The following is a 14,042-nucleotide window of genomic DNA, read 5'->3' as shown; positions in this document are numbered from 1 at the left end:
TTCATATCCCTTGCCTACTTTTTAATTGGGTTTTTGTTTTTCTCTTTTAAACTTGTTAAGTTCCTTAAAGATACCGGATATTAGACCTTTTTCAGATGCATAGTTTGCAAATATTTTATCCTATTCTCTGGGTTGTCTGTTTACTCTGTTGATAGTTTATTTTGCTGTGCAGAAGCTCTGAAGTTTAATTAGATCCCATTTGTCAATTTTTGCTTTTGTTGGAATTGCATTTGTTGTCTTTGTCATGAAATCTTTGCCCGTTCCTATATTCAGAATGGTATTACCTAGGTTGTCTTCCAGGGTTTTTACAGTTTTGGGTTTTACATTTAATTCTTTGATCCATCTTGAGTTGATATTTGTATATGCTATAAGAAAGGGGTCCAGCTTCAATCTTCTGAATATAGCTAGCCATATTCAGCACCATTTACTGAATAGTGAGTCTTTCCCCCATTGCTTGCTCTTGTCAACTTTGTTGAAGATCAGATGGTCATAGGTGTGCAGCCTTATTTCTGGGCTCTCTATTCTGTTCCATTGGTCTATGTATCTGTTTTTGTACCATTACCATGCTGTTTTGGTTACTGTCGCCCTGTAGTATAGTTTGAAGTTGGGTAACATGATGCCTCAAGCTTTGTTCTTTTTGCTTAGGATTGTCTTGGCTATTTGGGCCCTTTTTTGGTTCCATATGAATTTTAAAATAGTTTTTTCTAGTTCTGTGAAGAATGTCACATATAGTTTGATAGGTTTAGCATTGAATCTGTAAGTTGCTTTGAGCAGTATGGCCATTTTAATTATATTGATTCCTCCTATCCATGAGCATGGGATGTTTTTCCATTTGTTTGTGTCTTCTCTGATTTATTTGAGCAGTGTTTTGTAATTCTCATTGTAGAGATCTTTCACCTCCCTGGTAAGCTGTATTCCTAGGTATTTTATTCTTTTTGTGTCAATTGTGAATGAGAGTTCTTTCATGATTTGGTTCTTGGGTTGACTATTGTTGATATGTAGGAACGCTAGTGATTTTTGTACATTGATTTTGTATCCTGAAACTTTGCTGAAGCTGTTTATCAGCTGAAGGAGGTTTTGAGCTGAGATTATGAGGTTTTCTAGATATAGAACCATGTCATCTGCAGAGATGGTTTGACTTCCTCTCCTCCTATTTGGATGCCCATTATTTCCTTCTCTTACCTGATTGCTCTGACTAGGACTTCCAATACTCTGTTGAATAGGAGTCGTGAGAGAGAGCATCTTTGTCTTGTGCCAGGTTTCCAGGGGAATGCTTCCAGCTTTTGCCCATTCAGTATGATGTTGGCTGTGGGTTTGTTATAGATGGCTGTTATTATTTTTAGGTGTGTTCCTTCAATACCTAGTTTATTGAGAGTTTTTAACATGAAGCGGTGTTGAATTTTATTGAAAGGCTTTTCTGCCTCTATTGAGATGATCATGTAGTTTTTGTCTTCAGTTCTATTTATGTGATGAATCACATTTATTGATTTGCATATATTGAACCAACCTTGCATCATAGAGATGAAGCCTACTTGATCATGGTGGATTAGCATTTTGTTGTGTTGCTGGATTCAGTCTGCAAGTATTTTGTTGAGGATTTTTGCATTAATATTCATCAAGGATATAGGCTTGATGTTTTCTTTTTTGTTGTGTCTCTGCCAGGTTTTTGTATCAGAATGATACTGCTCTCATAGAATGAGTTGAGGAGGAGTCCCTCCTCCTAAATTTTTTGGAATAGTTTCAGTAGGGATAGTACCAGCTTTCTTTATATATCTGGTAGAATTTGGCTGTGAATATATCAAGTGGCAGGCTTTTTTTGGTTGGTAAAGCTATTTATTACTGATTCCATTCTGGAGCTCATTATTGGTCTGTTTAGGGAATCAGTTTCTTCCTGGTTCAGTCTTAGGAAGGTGTATTTGTCCAGGAATTTATCCATCTCTTCTGGGTTTTCTAGTTTGTGTGCACGGAGTGTTCATCATAGTTTCTGCTGGTTATTTTTGTTTCTGTGGAGTCAGTGGTAACATTCCCTTCGTCATTTCTAATTTTGTTTATTTGGATCTTCTCTCTTTTCTTCTTTATTAGTCTAGCTAGCGGCCTATCTATCTTATTAATTTTTTTCAAAAATCCAACTTTTGCATTCATTGATCTTTTGAATGGTTTTTCATGTCTCAATTTCCTTCAGTTCACCTTTGATTTTGGTTATTTCTTGTCTTCTGCTAGCTTTGGAGTTGATTTGTTCTTGCTTCTCTAATTCAGTTGTAATGTTAAGTTATTAATTTGAGGTCTTTCTACCTTTTTGATGTGGGCGTTTAGTGCTAGGAATTTCCCTCTTAACACTGCCTTAGCTGTTTCCCAGAGATTCTGATGTATTGTATCTATTTTCTTATTAGTTTCAAATAACTTCTTGATTTTTGCCTTAATTTTATTATTTACCCAAAAGTTATTCAGGAGGATGTTGTTTAGTTTCCATGTAATTACATGGCTTGGAGTGATTTTCTCAGTCTTGACTTCTATTTTTATTGTGCTGTGTCTCAAGAGTGTATTTGGTGGTATGATTTTGGTTATTTTGCACTTGCTAGGGATTGCTTTATGTCTAATTATGTGGTTGATTTTAGAGTATGTGCTATGTGGCAATGAGAAGAGTGTTGTTTTTGGGTGGAGAGTTCTGTAGAGGTCTACCAGATCCAGACAAAATATCTATATACATGATTATTAGCCCTTGTCGTAGTACGTCTGTGTTCCTCTAAAGGAATACCTGAATCTGGGTAATTTGTAAAGAAAAGAGGTATTTGGCTCATAGCTCTGCAGTCTGTACAAGAAGCATGGTGCCAGTATCTGCTTCTGGTAAGGGCTTCATGCTGCCTCCACTTATGACAGAAGGTAAAGGGAAGCCACGTGTGCAAATCACATGGTGAGAGAGGAAGCAAGAGAGAGGGAGAAGGTGCCAGGCTCTTTTTAACAAACAAGAGTTTGTTTTTTAACAAAACAAGAGTTCAGGGGAACTCTTGCAGGAACTAATAGAGTGAGAACTCACTCATTACTGTGAGAACACAACCAAGCCATTTGTAAGGGATCCACCCCCATCACCCAACACTTCCCACTAGGCCCCACCTCCAACACTGGGGATCAAATTTCAACATGAGGCTTGGAAGGCCAAATATCCAAACTGTAGAAAGCCTATTTTCAAAGAAGAGAGGGTATTCTATGTAATTTATTAAAATGTATGAACATTATCTTTATAGAGAAAAAATATTCAGATATAACATATAATAATCCTGACATAATATATCATGAATATACCAAGCATATAGTTTGAACATACCCAGAATATATCAAGAACATCAAGTAAAGAGATTTAGTAATCTGGAATAGTTCTTAAACATGTGTATATTAACAGAATTTCATAGGTAAAGGATGTGAATCCCCATTTGAAAACTAATGACTGGGAAAATGCTAGGTTCAAAACAAAGAAGCAATGTGGAGACCAAGTTAACATTTTAAAAAACTGAAATTATTACTGAAAACACTATACTATAGTCATCTAATATCTGGCAAAGCAGCATCAGGATTCTGACATATCTTGGCCAGTGACAGCACTAATGAATCTGTAGAAAGGTTCCATACAGCATACAATTTCTAAAATGTTTATTTTAGGTTTAACATTTTACCTATACCGATTTAACCTAGAAAAAGCAAAGCATCTCTTCTGATTTGACATCTCTTCCCATGCAACTCCTCAATAGTAATATATTGAATAAATCTAATTCTTTCTAGCACTTCTCTTTCAACAAAGTGAAAGAACAAATTTTTTTTTTTTTTTTTTTTTTTTTTTTTTTTGCCATTTTAACAGTGAGGAAACCAAATTCTAGCTTTGCATCAGAATATTTGGTACTAAAGTTCTTTTTGGAAATATTATAAATAAACTCATCAAACCTTAGCCAGCCACCTCAACAAATAAAATTCCCTCTCTGTGATCCCTCTATAACTTTCTATATCTATATACATCCTTTATAACAACTTCTTTAATTGGCAAAAAATAACATGTTCATTAACAGACCCAAGTATACATAACTTCTCTGTAGCATATTGAAATAAGAAGCAAAAGCATACAAAATTATATGTAGTAATTAATGTTTCAGCATTCTCTTACTTAGAAATAGTCTAGGTATGTAATGAATATTCATTAATTGATTCAATTTTAATATCAGCCCAAAGTTTTTAGTTACCTAAAGATTTTGTAAATTATCTTCAAGCTGATATACTACAAAATATAATTACTGTTGAAATAAAGTTTATCAGAATAATGATTCAACTTGATTTAAACAAGTTTACTTTTTTTATAATCATAAACACTTAGGAGAAGTAATGTTAGCTCATTCAATCAGTAAACCTGTCTATGTTTAGGAAGAATATACTCAAGTAGAAAAAAAAATCTACCTGTATATTATGCCCAACACTGATAAATCAGAAAAGACATGGCAGGTTTTAGTAAGCCAAAATTACTAAATTAGTCTCATTTGCCCAAGATTTACCTAAATTATGTGAACTTGAATTCTTAAAGTATTTGAGTTTTTATAGGAATACCTTTTTTAGCATATTGAAAATCTTGAACGTTCAATTTCCTTATTTTCTGGGGATTTTAGGAATATTCTATTTATCTAAACACTTATTATTTCTATAAGCCAATGATAATAGAGCTCCTTTAATTTAAGAGACGTTATCATCTAATTTAGTAATAGTAATACTATCCAGAGGTAGAAAAATGTTACAAATTCACACAATGAGACATAAAGGACTTTCTGAATGATAGACATCATCATCATCATCATTATTATTATTATTCAGCCTATTGCCATGAGGAGAATCTTCATTAGTGTAAGGAACATCTTAAAGAAAAGGAAGGGGGCCACCTGCTTAATGGAGACAGGTAAATAAGGGAGTCATCTCCCAGTCTTCTGGGCATGCTGAGGAAAGAGAAAGATGAGTCTTTCCTTGGAATATGTCAGGGCAGGGGCATGCCCAAGATGGCCAAATAGGAACAGCTCCAGCCTCCAGCTCCCAGCATGAGCGACACAGAAGGTGGGTGATTTCTGCATTTTTAACTGAGGTACCGGGTTCATCTCACTGGGTTGTGTCGGACAGTAGGCGCTGGTCTGCAGGTGCAGCCCGACCAGCAAGAGCTGAAGCAGGATGAGGCATCACCTCACCTGGGAAGCACAAGGGGAAAGGGAATTCCTTTTCCTAGCCAAAGGAAATTGACACACACAACACCTGGAAAATTGGGTAACTCCCACCCTAATACTGCACTTTACCAAGGGTCTTAGCAAACAGCACACCAGGAGATTATATCCCATACCTGGCCCAGAGGGTCCCACACCCATGGAGCCTCCCTCATTGCTAGCACAGCAGTCTGAGATCTAACTGCAAGGCGACAGCAAGGCTGGGGGAGGGGTGCCCGCCATTGCTGAGACTTAAGTAGGTAAACAACGCCCCTGGGAAACTTGAATTGGGTGGAGCCCACCACAGCTCAAGGAGGCCATTCTGCTTCTGTAGACTCCTCCTCTGGGGACAGGTCTTAGCTAAACAAAAAGCAGCAGAAACCTCGGTAGAGGTAAATGCCCCTGTCTCACAGCTTTGAAGAGAGCAGTGGATCTCCCAGCACAGAGGTTGAGATCTGAGAATGGACAGACTGCCTGTTCAAGTGGGTCCCTGACCCCTGAGTAGCCTAACTGGGAGACATCCCCCACTAGGTGCAGACCGACACCTCACACCTCACACAGTGGAGTACCCCCCTGAGACGAAGCTTCCAGAGCAAGAATCAGACAGCAACACTTGCTGTTCAGCAATATTCTATCTTCTGCAGCCTCCGCTGCTGATACCCAGGCAAACAGGGTCTGGAGTGGACCTCAAGCAAACTCCAACAGACCACAGCTGAGGGTCCTGATTGTTAGAAGGAAAACTACCAAACAGAAAGGACACCCACACCAAAACCCCATCGGTACGACATCATCATCAAAGATCAAAGGCAGATAAAACCACAAAGATAGGGAAAAAGCAGTGCAGAAAAGCTGGAAATTCAAAAAATCAGAGTGCATCTCCCCCTCCAAAGGAACGCAGCTCATCACCAGCAAAGGAACAAAGCTGGACGGAGAATGACCTTGATGAGTTGAGAGAAGGCTTCAGTCCATCAAACTTCTCACAGCTAAAGGAGGAACTAGGTAACCAGCGCAAAGAAACTAAAAACCTTGAAAAAAGATTTGACGAATGGCTAACTGGAATAACCAATGTAGAGAAGTCCTTAAAAGAACTGATAGAGATGAAAACCATAACACAAGAACTACATGACAAATGCATAAGCTTCAGTAACTCACTCGATCAACTGGAAGAAAGAGTATCAGCGATTGAAGATCAAATTAATGAAATGAAGTGAGAAGAGAAGTGTAGAGAAAAAAGAGTAAAAACAAATGAACAAAGCCTCCAAGAAATATCGGATTATGTGAAAAGACCAAATCTACGTCTGATTGGTGTGGCTGAAACTGACAGGGAAAATGGAACCAAGTTGGAAAACACTCTGCAGGATATCATCCAGGAGAACTTCCCAAACCTAGTAAGGCAGGCCAACATTCAAATTCAGGAAATACAGGCAACGTAACAAAGATACTCCTCGAGAAGAGCAACTCCAAGACACATAATTGTCAGATTCACCAAAGGTGAAATAAAGGAAAAAATTTTAAGGGCAGCCAGAGAGAAAGGTCGGGTTACACACAAAGGGAAGCCCATCAGACTAACAGCAGATCTCTCGGCAGAAACTCTACAAGCCAGAAGAGAGTGGGGGCCAATATTCAACATTCTTAAAGAAAGGAATTTTCAAGCCAGAATTTCATATCCAGCCAAACTAAGTTTCATAAGTGAAGGAGAAATAAAATCCCTTACAGACAAACAAATGCTTAGAGATTTTGTCACCACCAGGCCTGCCCTACAAGAGATCCTGAAGGAAGTACTAAACATGGAAAGGAACAACCAGCACCAGTCATTGCAAAAACATGCCAAAATGTAAAGACCATCGATGCAAGGAAGAAACTGCATCAACTAACAATCAAAATAACCAGCTAATATCATAATGACAGGATCAAGTTCACACATAACAATATTAACCTTAAATATAGATGGACTAAATGGTCCAATTAAAAGACACACACTGGCAAATTGGATAAAGAGTCAAGACCCATAAGTTTGCTGTATTCAGGAGACCCATCTCACATGCAGAGACACACATAGGCTCAAAATAAAGGGATGGAGGAAGATCTAACAAGCAAATGGAAACAAAAAAAAGCAGGGGTTACAATCCTAATCTCTGATAAAACAGACTTTAAACTATCAAAGATCAAAAGAGACAAAGAAGGCCATTACATAATGGTAAAGGGATCAATTCATCAGGAAGAGCTAACTATCCTAAATATATATGCACCCAATACAGGAGCACCCAGATTCATAAAGCAAGTCCTTAGAGACTTACAAAGAGACTTAGACTCCCATACAATAATAATGGGAGACTTTAACACCCCACTGTCAACATTAGACAGATCAACGAGACAGAAAGTTAACAAGGATAGCCAGGAATTGAACTCAACTCTGCACCAAGCGGACCTAATAGACATCTACAGAACTCTCTACCCCAAATCAACAGAATATACATTTTTCTCAGCACCACATTGCACTTATTCCAAAATTGACCACATAGTTGGAAGTAAAGCACTCCTCAGCAAATGTAAAAGAACAGAAATTATAACAAACTGTCTCTCAGACCACAGTGCAATCAAACTAGAACTCAGGACTAAGAAACTCAATCAAATCCACTCAACTACATGGAAACTGAACAACCTGCTCCTGAATGACTACTGGGTACATAACAAAATGAAGGCAGAAATAAAGATGTTCTTTGAAACCAATGAGAACAAAGATACAACATACCAGAATCTCTGGGACACATTTAAAGCAGTGTGTAGAGGGAAATTTATAGCACTAAATGCCCACAAGAGAAAGCAGGAAAGATCTAAAATTGACACTCTAACATCACAATTAAAAGAACTAGAGAAGCAAGAGCAAACACATTCAAAAGCTAGCAGAAGGCAGGAAATAACTAAGATCAGAGCAGAACTGAAGGAGATAGAGACACAAAAAACCCTTCAAAAAATCAATGAATCCAGGAGCTGGTTTTTTGAAAAAGACCACCAAAATTGATAGACTGCTAGTAAGACTAATAAAGAAGAAAAGAGAGAAAAATCAAATAGATGCAATAAAAAATGATAAAGGGGATATCACCACTGACCCCACAGAAATACAAACTACCATCAGAGAATACTATAAACACCTCTACACAAATAAACTGGAAAACCTAGAAGAAATGGATAATTTCCTGGACACTTACACTCTCCCAAGACTAAACCAGGAAGAAGTTGAATCCCTGAATAGACCAATAGCAGGCTCCGAAATTGAGGCAATAATTAATAGCCTACCAACCAAAAAAAGTCCAGGACCAGACGGATTCACAGCTGAATTCTACCAGAGGTACAAGGAGGAGCTGGTACCATTCCTTCTGAAACCATTCCAATCAATAGAAAAAGAGGGAATCCTCCCTAACTCATTTTATGAGGCCAACATCATCCTGATACCAAAGCCTGGCAGAGACACACACACAAAAAAAGAATTTTAGACCAATATCCCTGATGAACATCGATGCAAAAATCCTCAATAAAATACTGGCAAACCGAATCCAACAGCACATCAAAAAGTTTATCCACCATGATCAAGTGGGCTTCAACCCTGGGATGCAAGGTTGGTTCAACATACACAAATCAATAAATATAATTCAGCATATAAACAGAACCAAAGACAAAAACCACATGATTATCTCAATAGATGCAGAAAAGGCCTTTGACAAAATTCAACAGCCCTTCATGCTAAAAACTCTCAATAAATTCAGTATTGATGGAACGTATCTCAAAATAATAACTATTTTTGAGAAGCCCACAGCCAATATCATACTGAATGGGCAAAAACTGGAAACATTCCCTTTGAAAGCTGGCACAAGACTGGGATGCCCTCTCTCACCACTCCTATTCAACATAGTGTTGGAAGTTCTGGCTAGGGCAATCAGGCAAGAGAAAGAAATCAAGGGTATTCAGTTAGGAAAAGAAGAAGTCAAATTGTCCCCGTTTGCAGATGACATGATTGTATATTTAGAAAACCCCATCATCTCAGCCCCAAATCTCCTTAAGCTGATAAGCAACTTCAGCAAAGTCTCAGGAGACAAAATCAATGTGCAAAAATCACAAGCATTCTTATACACCAGTAACAGACAAACAGAGAGCCAGATCATGAATGTACTCCCATTCACAATAGCTTCAAAGAGAATAAAATACCTAGGAATCCAACTTACAAGGGATGTAAAGGACCTCTTCAAGGAGAACTACAAACCACTGCTCAGTGAAATAAAAGAGGACACAAACAAATGGAAGAACATACCATGCTCATGGATAGGAAGAATCAATATTGTGAAAATGGCCATACTGCTCAAGGTAATTTATAGATTCAGTGCCATCCCCATTAAGCTACCAATGACTTTATTCTCAGAATTGGAAAAAACTGCTCGAATGTTCATAGGGAACCAAAAAACACCCCACAATGCCAAGACAATCCTATGCCAAAAGAACAAAGCTGGAGGCATCAGGCTACCTGACTTCAAACTATACTACAAGGCTACAGTAACCAAAACAGCATGGTACTGGTACCAAAACAGAGATATAGACCAATAGAACAGAACAGAACCCTCAGAAATAATACCACACATCTACAGCCATCTGATCTTTGACAAACCTGACAAAAACAAGAAATGGGGAAAGGATTCCCTATTTAATAAATGGTGCTGGGAAAATTGGCTAGTCATAAGTAGAAAGCTGAAACTGGATCCTTTCCTTACTCCTTATACGAAAATTAATTGAAGATGGATTAGAGACTTAAATGTTAGACCTAAAACCATAAAAACCCTGGAAGAAAACCTAGGTAATACCATTCAGGACATAGGCATGGGCAAGGACTTCATGTCTAAAACACCAAAGGCAATGGTAACAAAAGCCAAAATTGACAAATGGGATCTAATTAAACTAAAGAACTTCTGCACAGCAAAAGAAACTACCATCAGAGTGAACAGGCAACCTACAGAATGGGAGAAAATTTTTGCTATCTACTCATCTGACAAAGGGCTAATATCCAGAACCTACAAAGAACTCAAACAAATATACAAGAAAAAAACAAACAACCCCATCAAAAAGTGGGCAAAGGATATGAACAAACACTTCTCAAAAGAAGACATTCATACATCCACCAGACACGTAAAAAAATGCTCATCATCACTCGCCATCAGAGAAATACAAATCAAAACCACAATGAGATACCATCTCACACCAGTTAGAATGACAATCATTAAAAAGTCAGGAAACAACAGGTGCTGGAGAGGATGTGGAGAAATAGGAACACTTTTACACTGTTGGTGGGACTGTAAACTAGTTCAACCATTGTGGAAAACAGTGTGGCGATTCCTCAAGGATCTAGAACTAGAAATACCATTTGACCCCGCCATCCCATTACTGGGTATATACCCAAAGGATTATAAGTCATGCTGCTATAAAGACACATGCACACGTATGTTTATTGCAGCACTATTCACAATAGCAAAGACTTGGAATCAACCCAAATGTCCATCAGTGACAGACTGGATTAAGGAAATGTAGCACATGCACACCACTGAATACTATGCAGCGATAAAAAAGGATGAGTTCATGTCTTTTGTAGGGACATGGATGCAGCTGGAAACCACCATTCTCAGCAAACTATCGCAAGAACAGAAAACCAAACGCCGCATGTTCTCACTCATAGGTGGGAATTGAGCAATGAGATCACTTGGACACAGGAAGGTGAACATCACACCCCGGGTCCTTTTGTGGGGAGGAGGGAGGGGGGAGTGATAGCATTAGGAGATATACCTAATGTAAATGACGAGTTAATGGGTGCAGCACACCAACATGGCACATGTATACATATGTAACAAACTTGCAAGTTGTGCACATGTACCCTAGAACTTAAAGTATTAAAAAAAAAAAAAAAAAAAAAAGAATATGCCAGGGCAGTGTGGTCCTTTGCAGTTCGCCATTTCTCATAACACAAAAGGGTGTAGGGTTTCTTAACCATCACTGCTTTTGCGAAAACACAGGGCTCGGGCAAATCTCAATGTTGTCAATGAGAAGAGTCTACTTTGTCAATTTTCTCTGTAGCTTTTCTCTGTATTCTCCTTTATGTGCCATATTATTTCTGGTTGCCTTTTTTGTTTGTTTTATGCCTTATCTCCCCAATTTAATTGTAAGTTCTGTGAGGAAAGGAAGTATGTCTTGTATTGATTTGTACTCTTCCTCCACATCTCTCTCCTCTTTTTGCCTAGCACTTAGTGTTCCGTCCCATCTACCTAAAAGTTATTGATGTTCAAAAGGATGACAGATTATCTCTTTTTTTAATGTGCTAAGGCAGTAAACTTACAAAATGTAAACTTTTCATAATTGGAAAATAGCATTCGCATCTAAGAACTTCCAAAAATCACATATTTAATTCTTATTTAAAGAGAATTCATAGATGGAGAAATCTTTTTCTTTAATTGGTCTTTACCTGGTTGCATACCTAAGGCCAAGCTTTTTTTTTTTGGCTAGATGATTGCTGAGTTCACCATCATGAAGCAGAGTCAGTGTCTAAAGATATTTTTACCAACCTTCTGCTTGCCAGTCTACATGTCATTGATTCAGCCTGTGAACCAGGGCATTATTTAGAATATGAAATGTTATTATGGAAGAGATCTCATGAAGAAGTTTATGCATTGTGTAGGCACTACAAAGAGCTTTACAGTCTCATAGGAGCAAAGATGCCATTTTAACTGTTGCTTATGCCTAGGCAATCTCAAGGAGAACTCAGAAAAAAATAGGCTGGATATTTGAAGTGTCTGTGGAAGCAAAATAAATTAAGCATTTAGGATGAGGCCTTAAAAATAACTTATAGTACACTCTTGATGATAAAGAATGTTATTTTACATCTAATCAGCAAGGCTTAATGGAAGTGTAGTAAAAGAGCAGTTTAACCTTGACAAGGGGTTAAAGTGACGCAGTATCACTGATAGCACAAAAGTTAAAGGACACCAGTGAAGTCAATGAAGACAATTTTAGTAAAGAAAACAAAACAACTTTAGAAAAGACTGCTTCACTCTTCATTGTAATAATTGCATTTACAGACAGGCAACCACATTATACTGCCCAGGAGATTATGCATTTGTATGTTCTACACTCAGCTTTTATGAGCAACAAGTGCCAAAACTAACTTTTTAAAAATTCTAGGTTATGTCATAGGGTCAGTACAGAGAATCCAATCTCTAACATCTGGCTGAGCAAGATTGTCTTTAAGGCCTCTTCTAGATTCTAGCTTTCTTAAAGTCCTGTAAGTGATTACCAGTGTTCCTCGTGATGACCCCAGGGTATACAAATTTTTTGAAGTGATTCCTAAATCCAGGGAAAGGTGGTTCTCTCTTGTTCAATATAGTTATAATATTCTAATGCTTTGAAAATCTGGGATCATGAATGGAAAATGTTACCAGTTTACCCGAATATTTTCTTTACTGAAACACTTCATTCCCTGATCATTCTGGGTCATTTACTTATAATCTTTGTAGATGGATTTTTGTTTTTCTTAAAAGAAGGGGAAACTTTAGGGGACTAGATCTCAAGGGTTAGATCCTTGGCTGTAAAGACTCCCTTGGATAAGACTCCCTTGGATTGCTTTTTGGCTGTTGGCTGTAGCAACTTGTTTTCTTACAGAGATGAAGCATCTGGTTTTTGTTATCTCAATGATGCTGTCCTGGGAATATTACGATTGCGACGGAAATTTGAGCGTATTCTCTACGTGGATTTGGATCTGCACCATGGAGATGGTAAGCCCTTTGGTTTTAAAGATGCTTTGCTGCTAGGACAGCAGGTTTTTATCAGTTAAGCTGCTTCTAGGCAACTGGTAGAAATGTCTGCTATAATTGAAATTTTCCTAATTGAGAATTTAAAGTAGGTAGTGTAGTGATTCCTCTAATTGATGCAATTCCTGCTTTGCTGCCCAAGCCAGGCTCCTGTAATTTCCTCTCCTCTCTCCTCCTGTAGCAAACCTCTAGAACTAATAGAGAATGTTAAGAAGTGAAAATCTTACCTAGTGTTTACTCCAGTGCTCAGTAACCTCCCTCAGGCCATTTCCACTGGTTCTAAGGGAATCTATAGAGATGACAGTCTTGTCTCTTTTCATTGATGCTTTTCTCAAGATAGAATGGGCGTATGATGGGCTAACAGTCTGAAATTTTTCACCAATAGGCTGCCAACTCGTGTAGTGATCAGAATCTGTGTCGTTTCTTTGTATTGCTAAAATATTTAGTGCCGTACAAACAGGACATCTTCCCTAATGTTTAATAGCAGAATCGCTTAACAGTTTGCCTTAACCCATTAATCCTCTCTTAGAAGACTCCACTGACAGGACTTATCTGACCATCCTATGTATTTTCCATCTAGAATGTAGACCTCCAGTGACAGATGCCACATTCTGTTTCTTTAAGAAATCCTGTCTGGGACACGTAGTATTTCCATTTATTTAAGAACACTTATCCCATAAATTCTTACTTAAAAATACTCCTCCCTCACATCAATGATTGCCATTTCCCTGTTTCCAAGGTTTTTTTGTTTTTGTTTTTTGTTTTTTGTTTTTTGAGACAAACATAATCAAGGCATAGAGAGGAAAAGAATGTTATATGTCTGAAGTTAGGGTCATCTCCGCTGCCAAAACAGAGAAAGAAGGATGAAATCGTTGAGGGAACCTTTCCAGAGAGCTTCATCTGCATGGATACTACCATGGAACGATGACAGAAAATTAAACAATGACAGAGAGAAGAGAGGTTAAAACCACTAATATACTACTTT

The 14,042-nt window shown here is 37.9% G+C and overlaps 1 protein-coding gene across 4 annotated transcripts in view; it reads left to right on the top strand.

The window, feature by feature from the left end:
• The window catches only part of HDAC8 (histone deacetylase 8), a 247,230-nt gene that overhangs the window by 67,714 nt on the left and 165,474 nt on the right, over positions 1-14,042 (top strand). For all 4 annotated transcript variants that reach the window (XM_074029331.1, XM_005593948.4, XM_065538015.2 and 1 more), the window contains exon 5: positions 12,909-13,021. In XM_074029331.1, the coding sequence (XP_073885432.1) occupies positions 12,909-13,021 (113 nt within the window). The remainder of the gene's footprint in view (positions 1-12,908; positions 13,022-14,042) is intronic.

This window comes from Macaca fascicularis, chromosome X, assembly GCF_037993035.2.
Source record: "Macaca fascicularis isolate 582-1 chromosome X, T2T-MFA8v1.1".
In the NCBI taxonomy this organism is placed as follows: domain Eukaryota; kingdom Metazoa; phylum Chordata; class Mammalia; order Primates; family Cercopithecidae; genus Macaca; species Macaca fascicularis.
The sequence above is the reverse complement of the archived record's forward strand: the minus strand, read 5'-3'. Positions and strand labels throughout refer to the sequence as shown.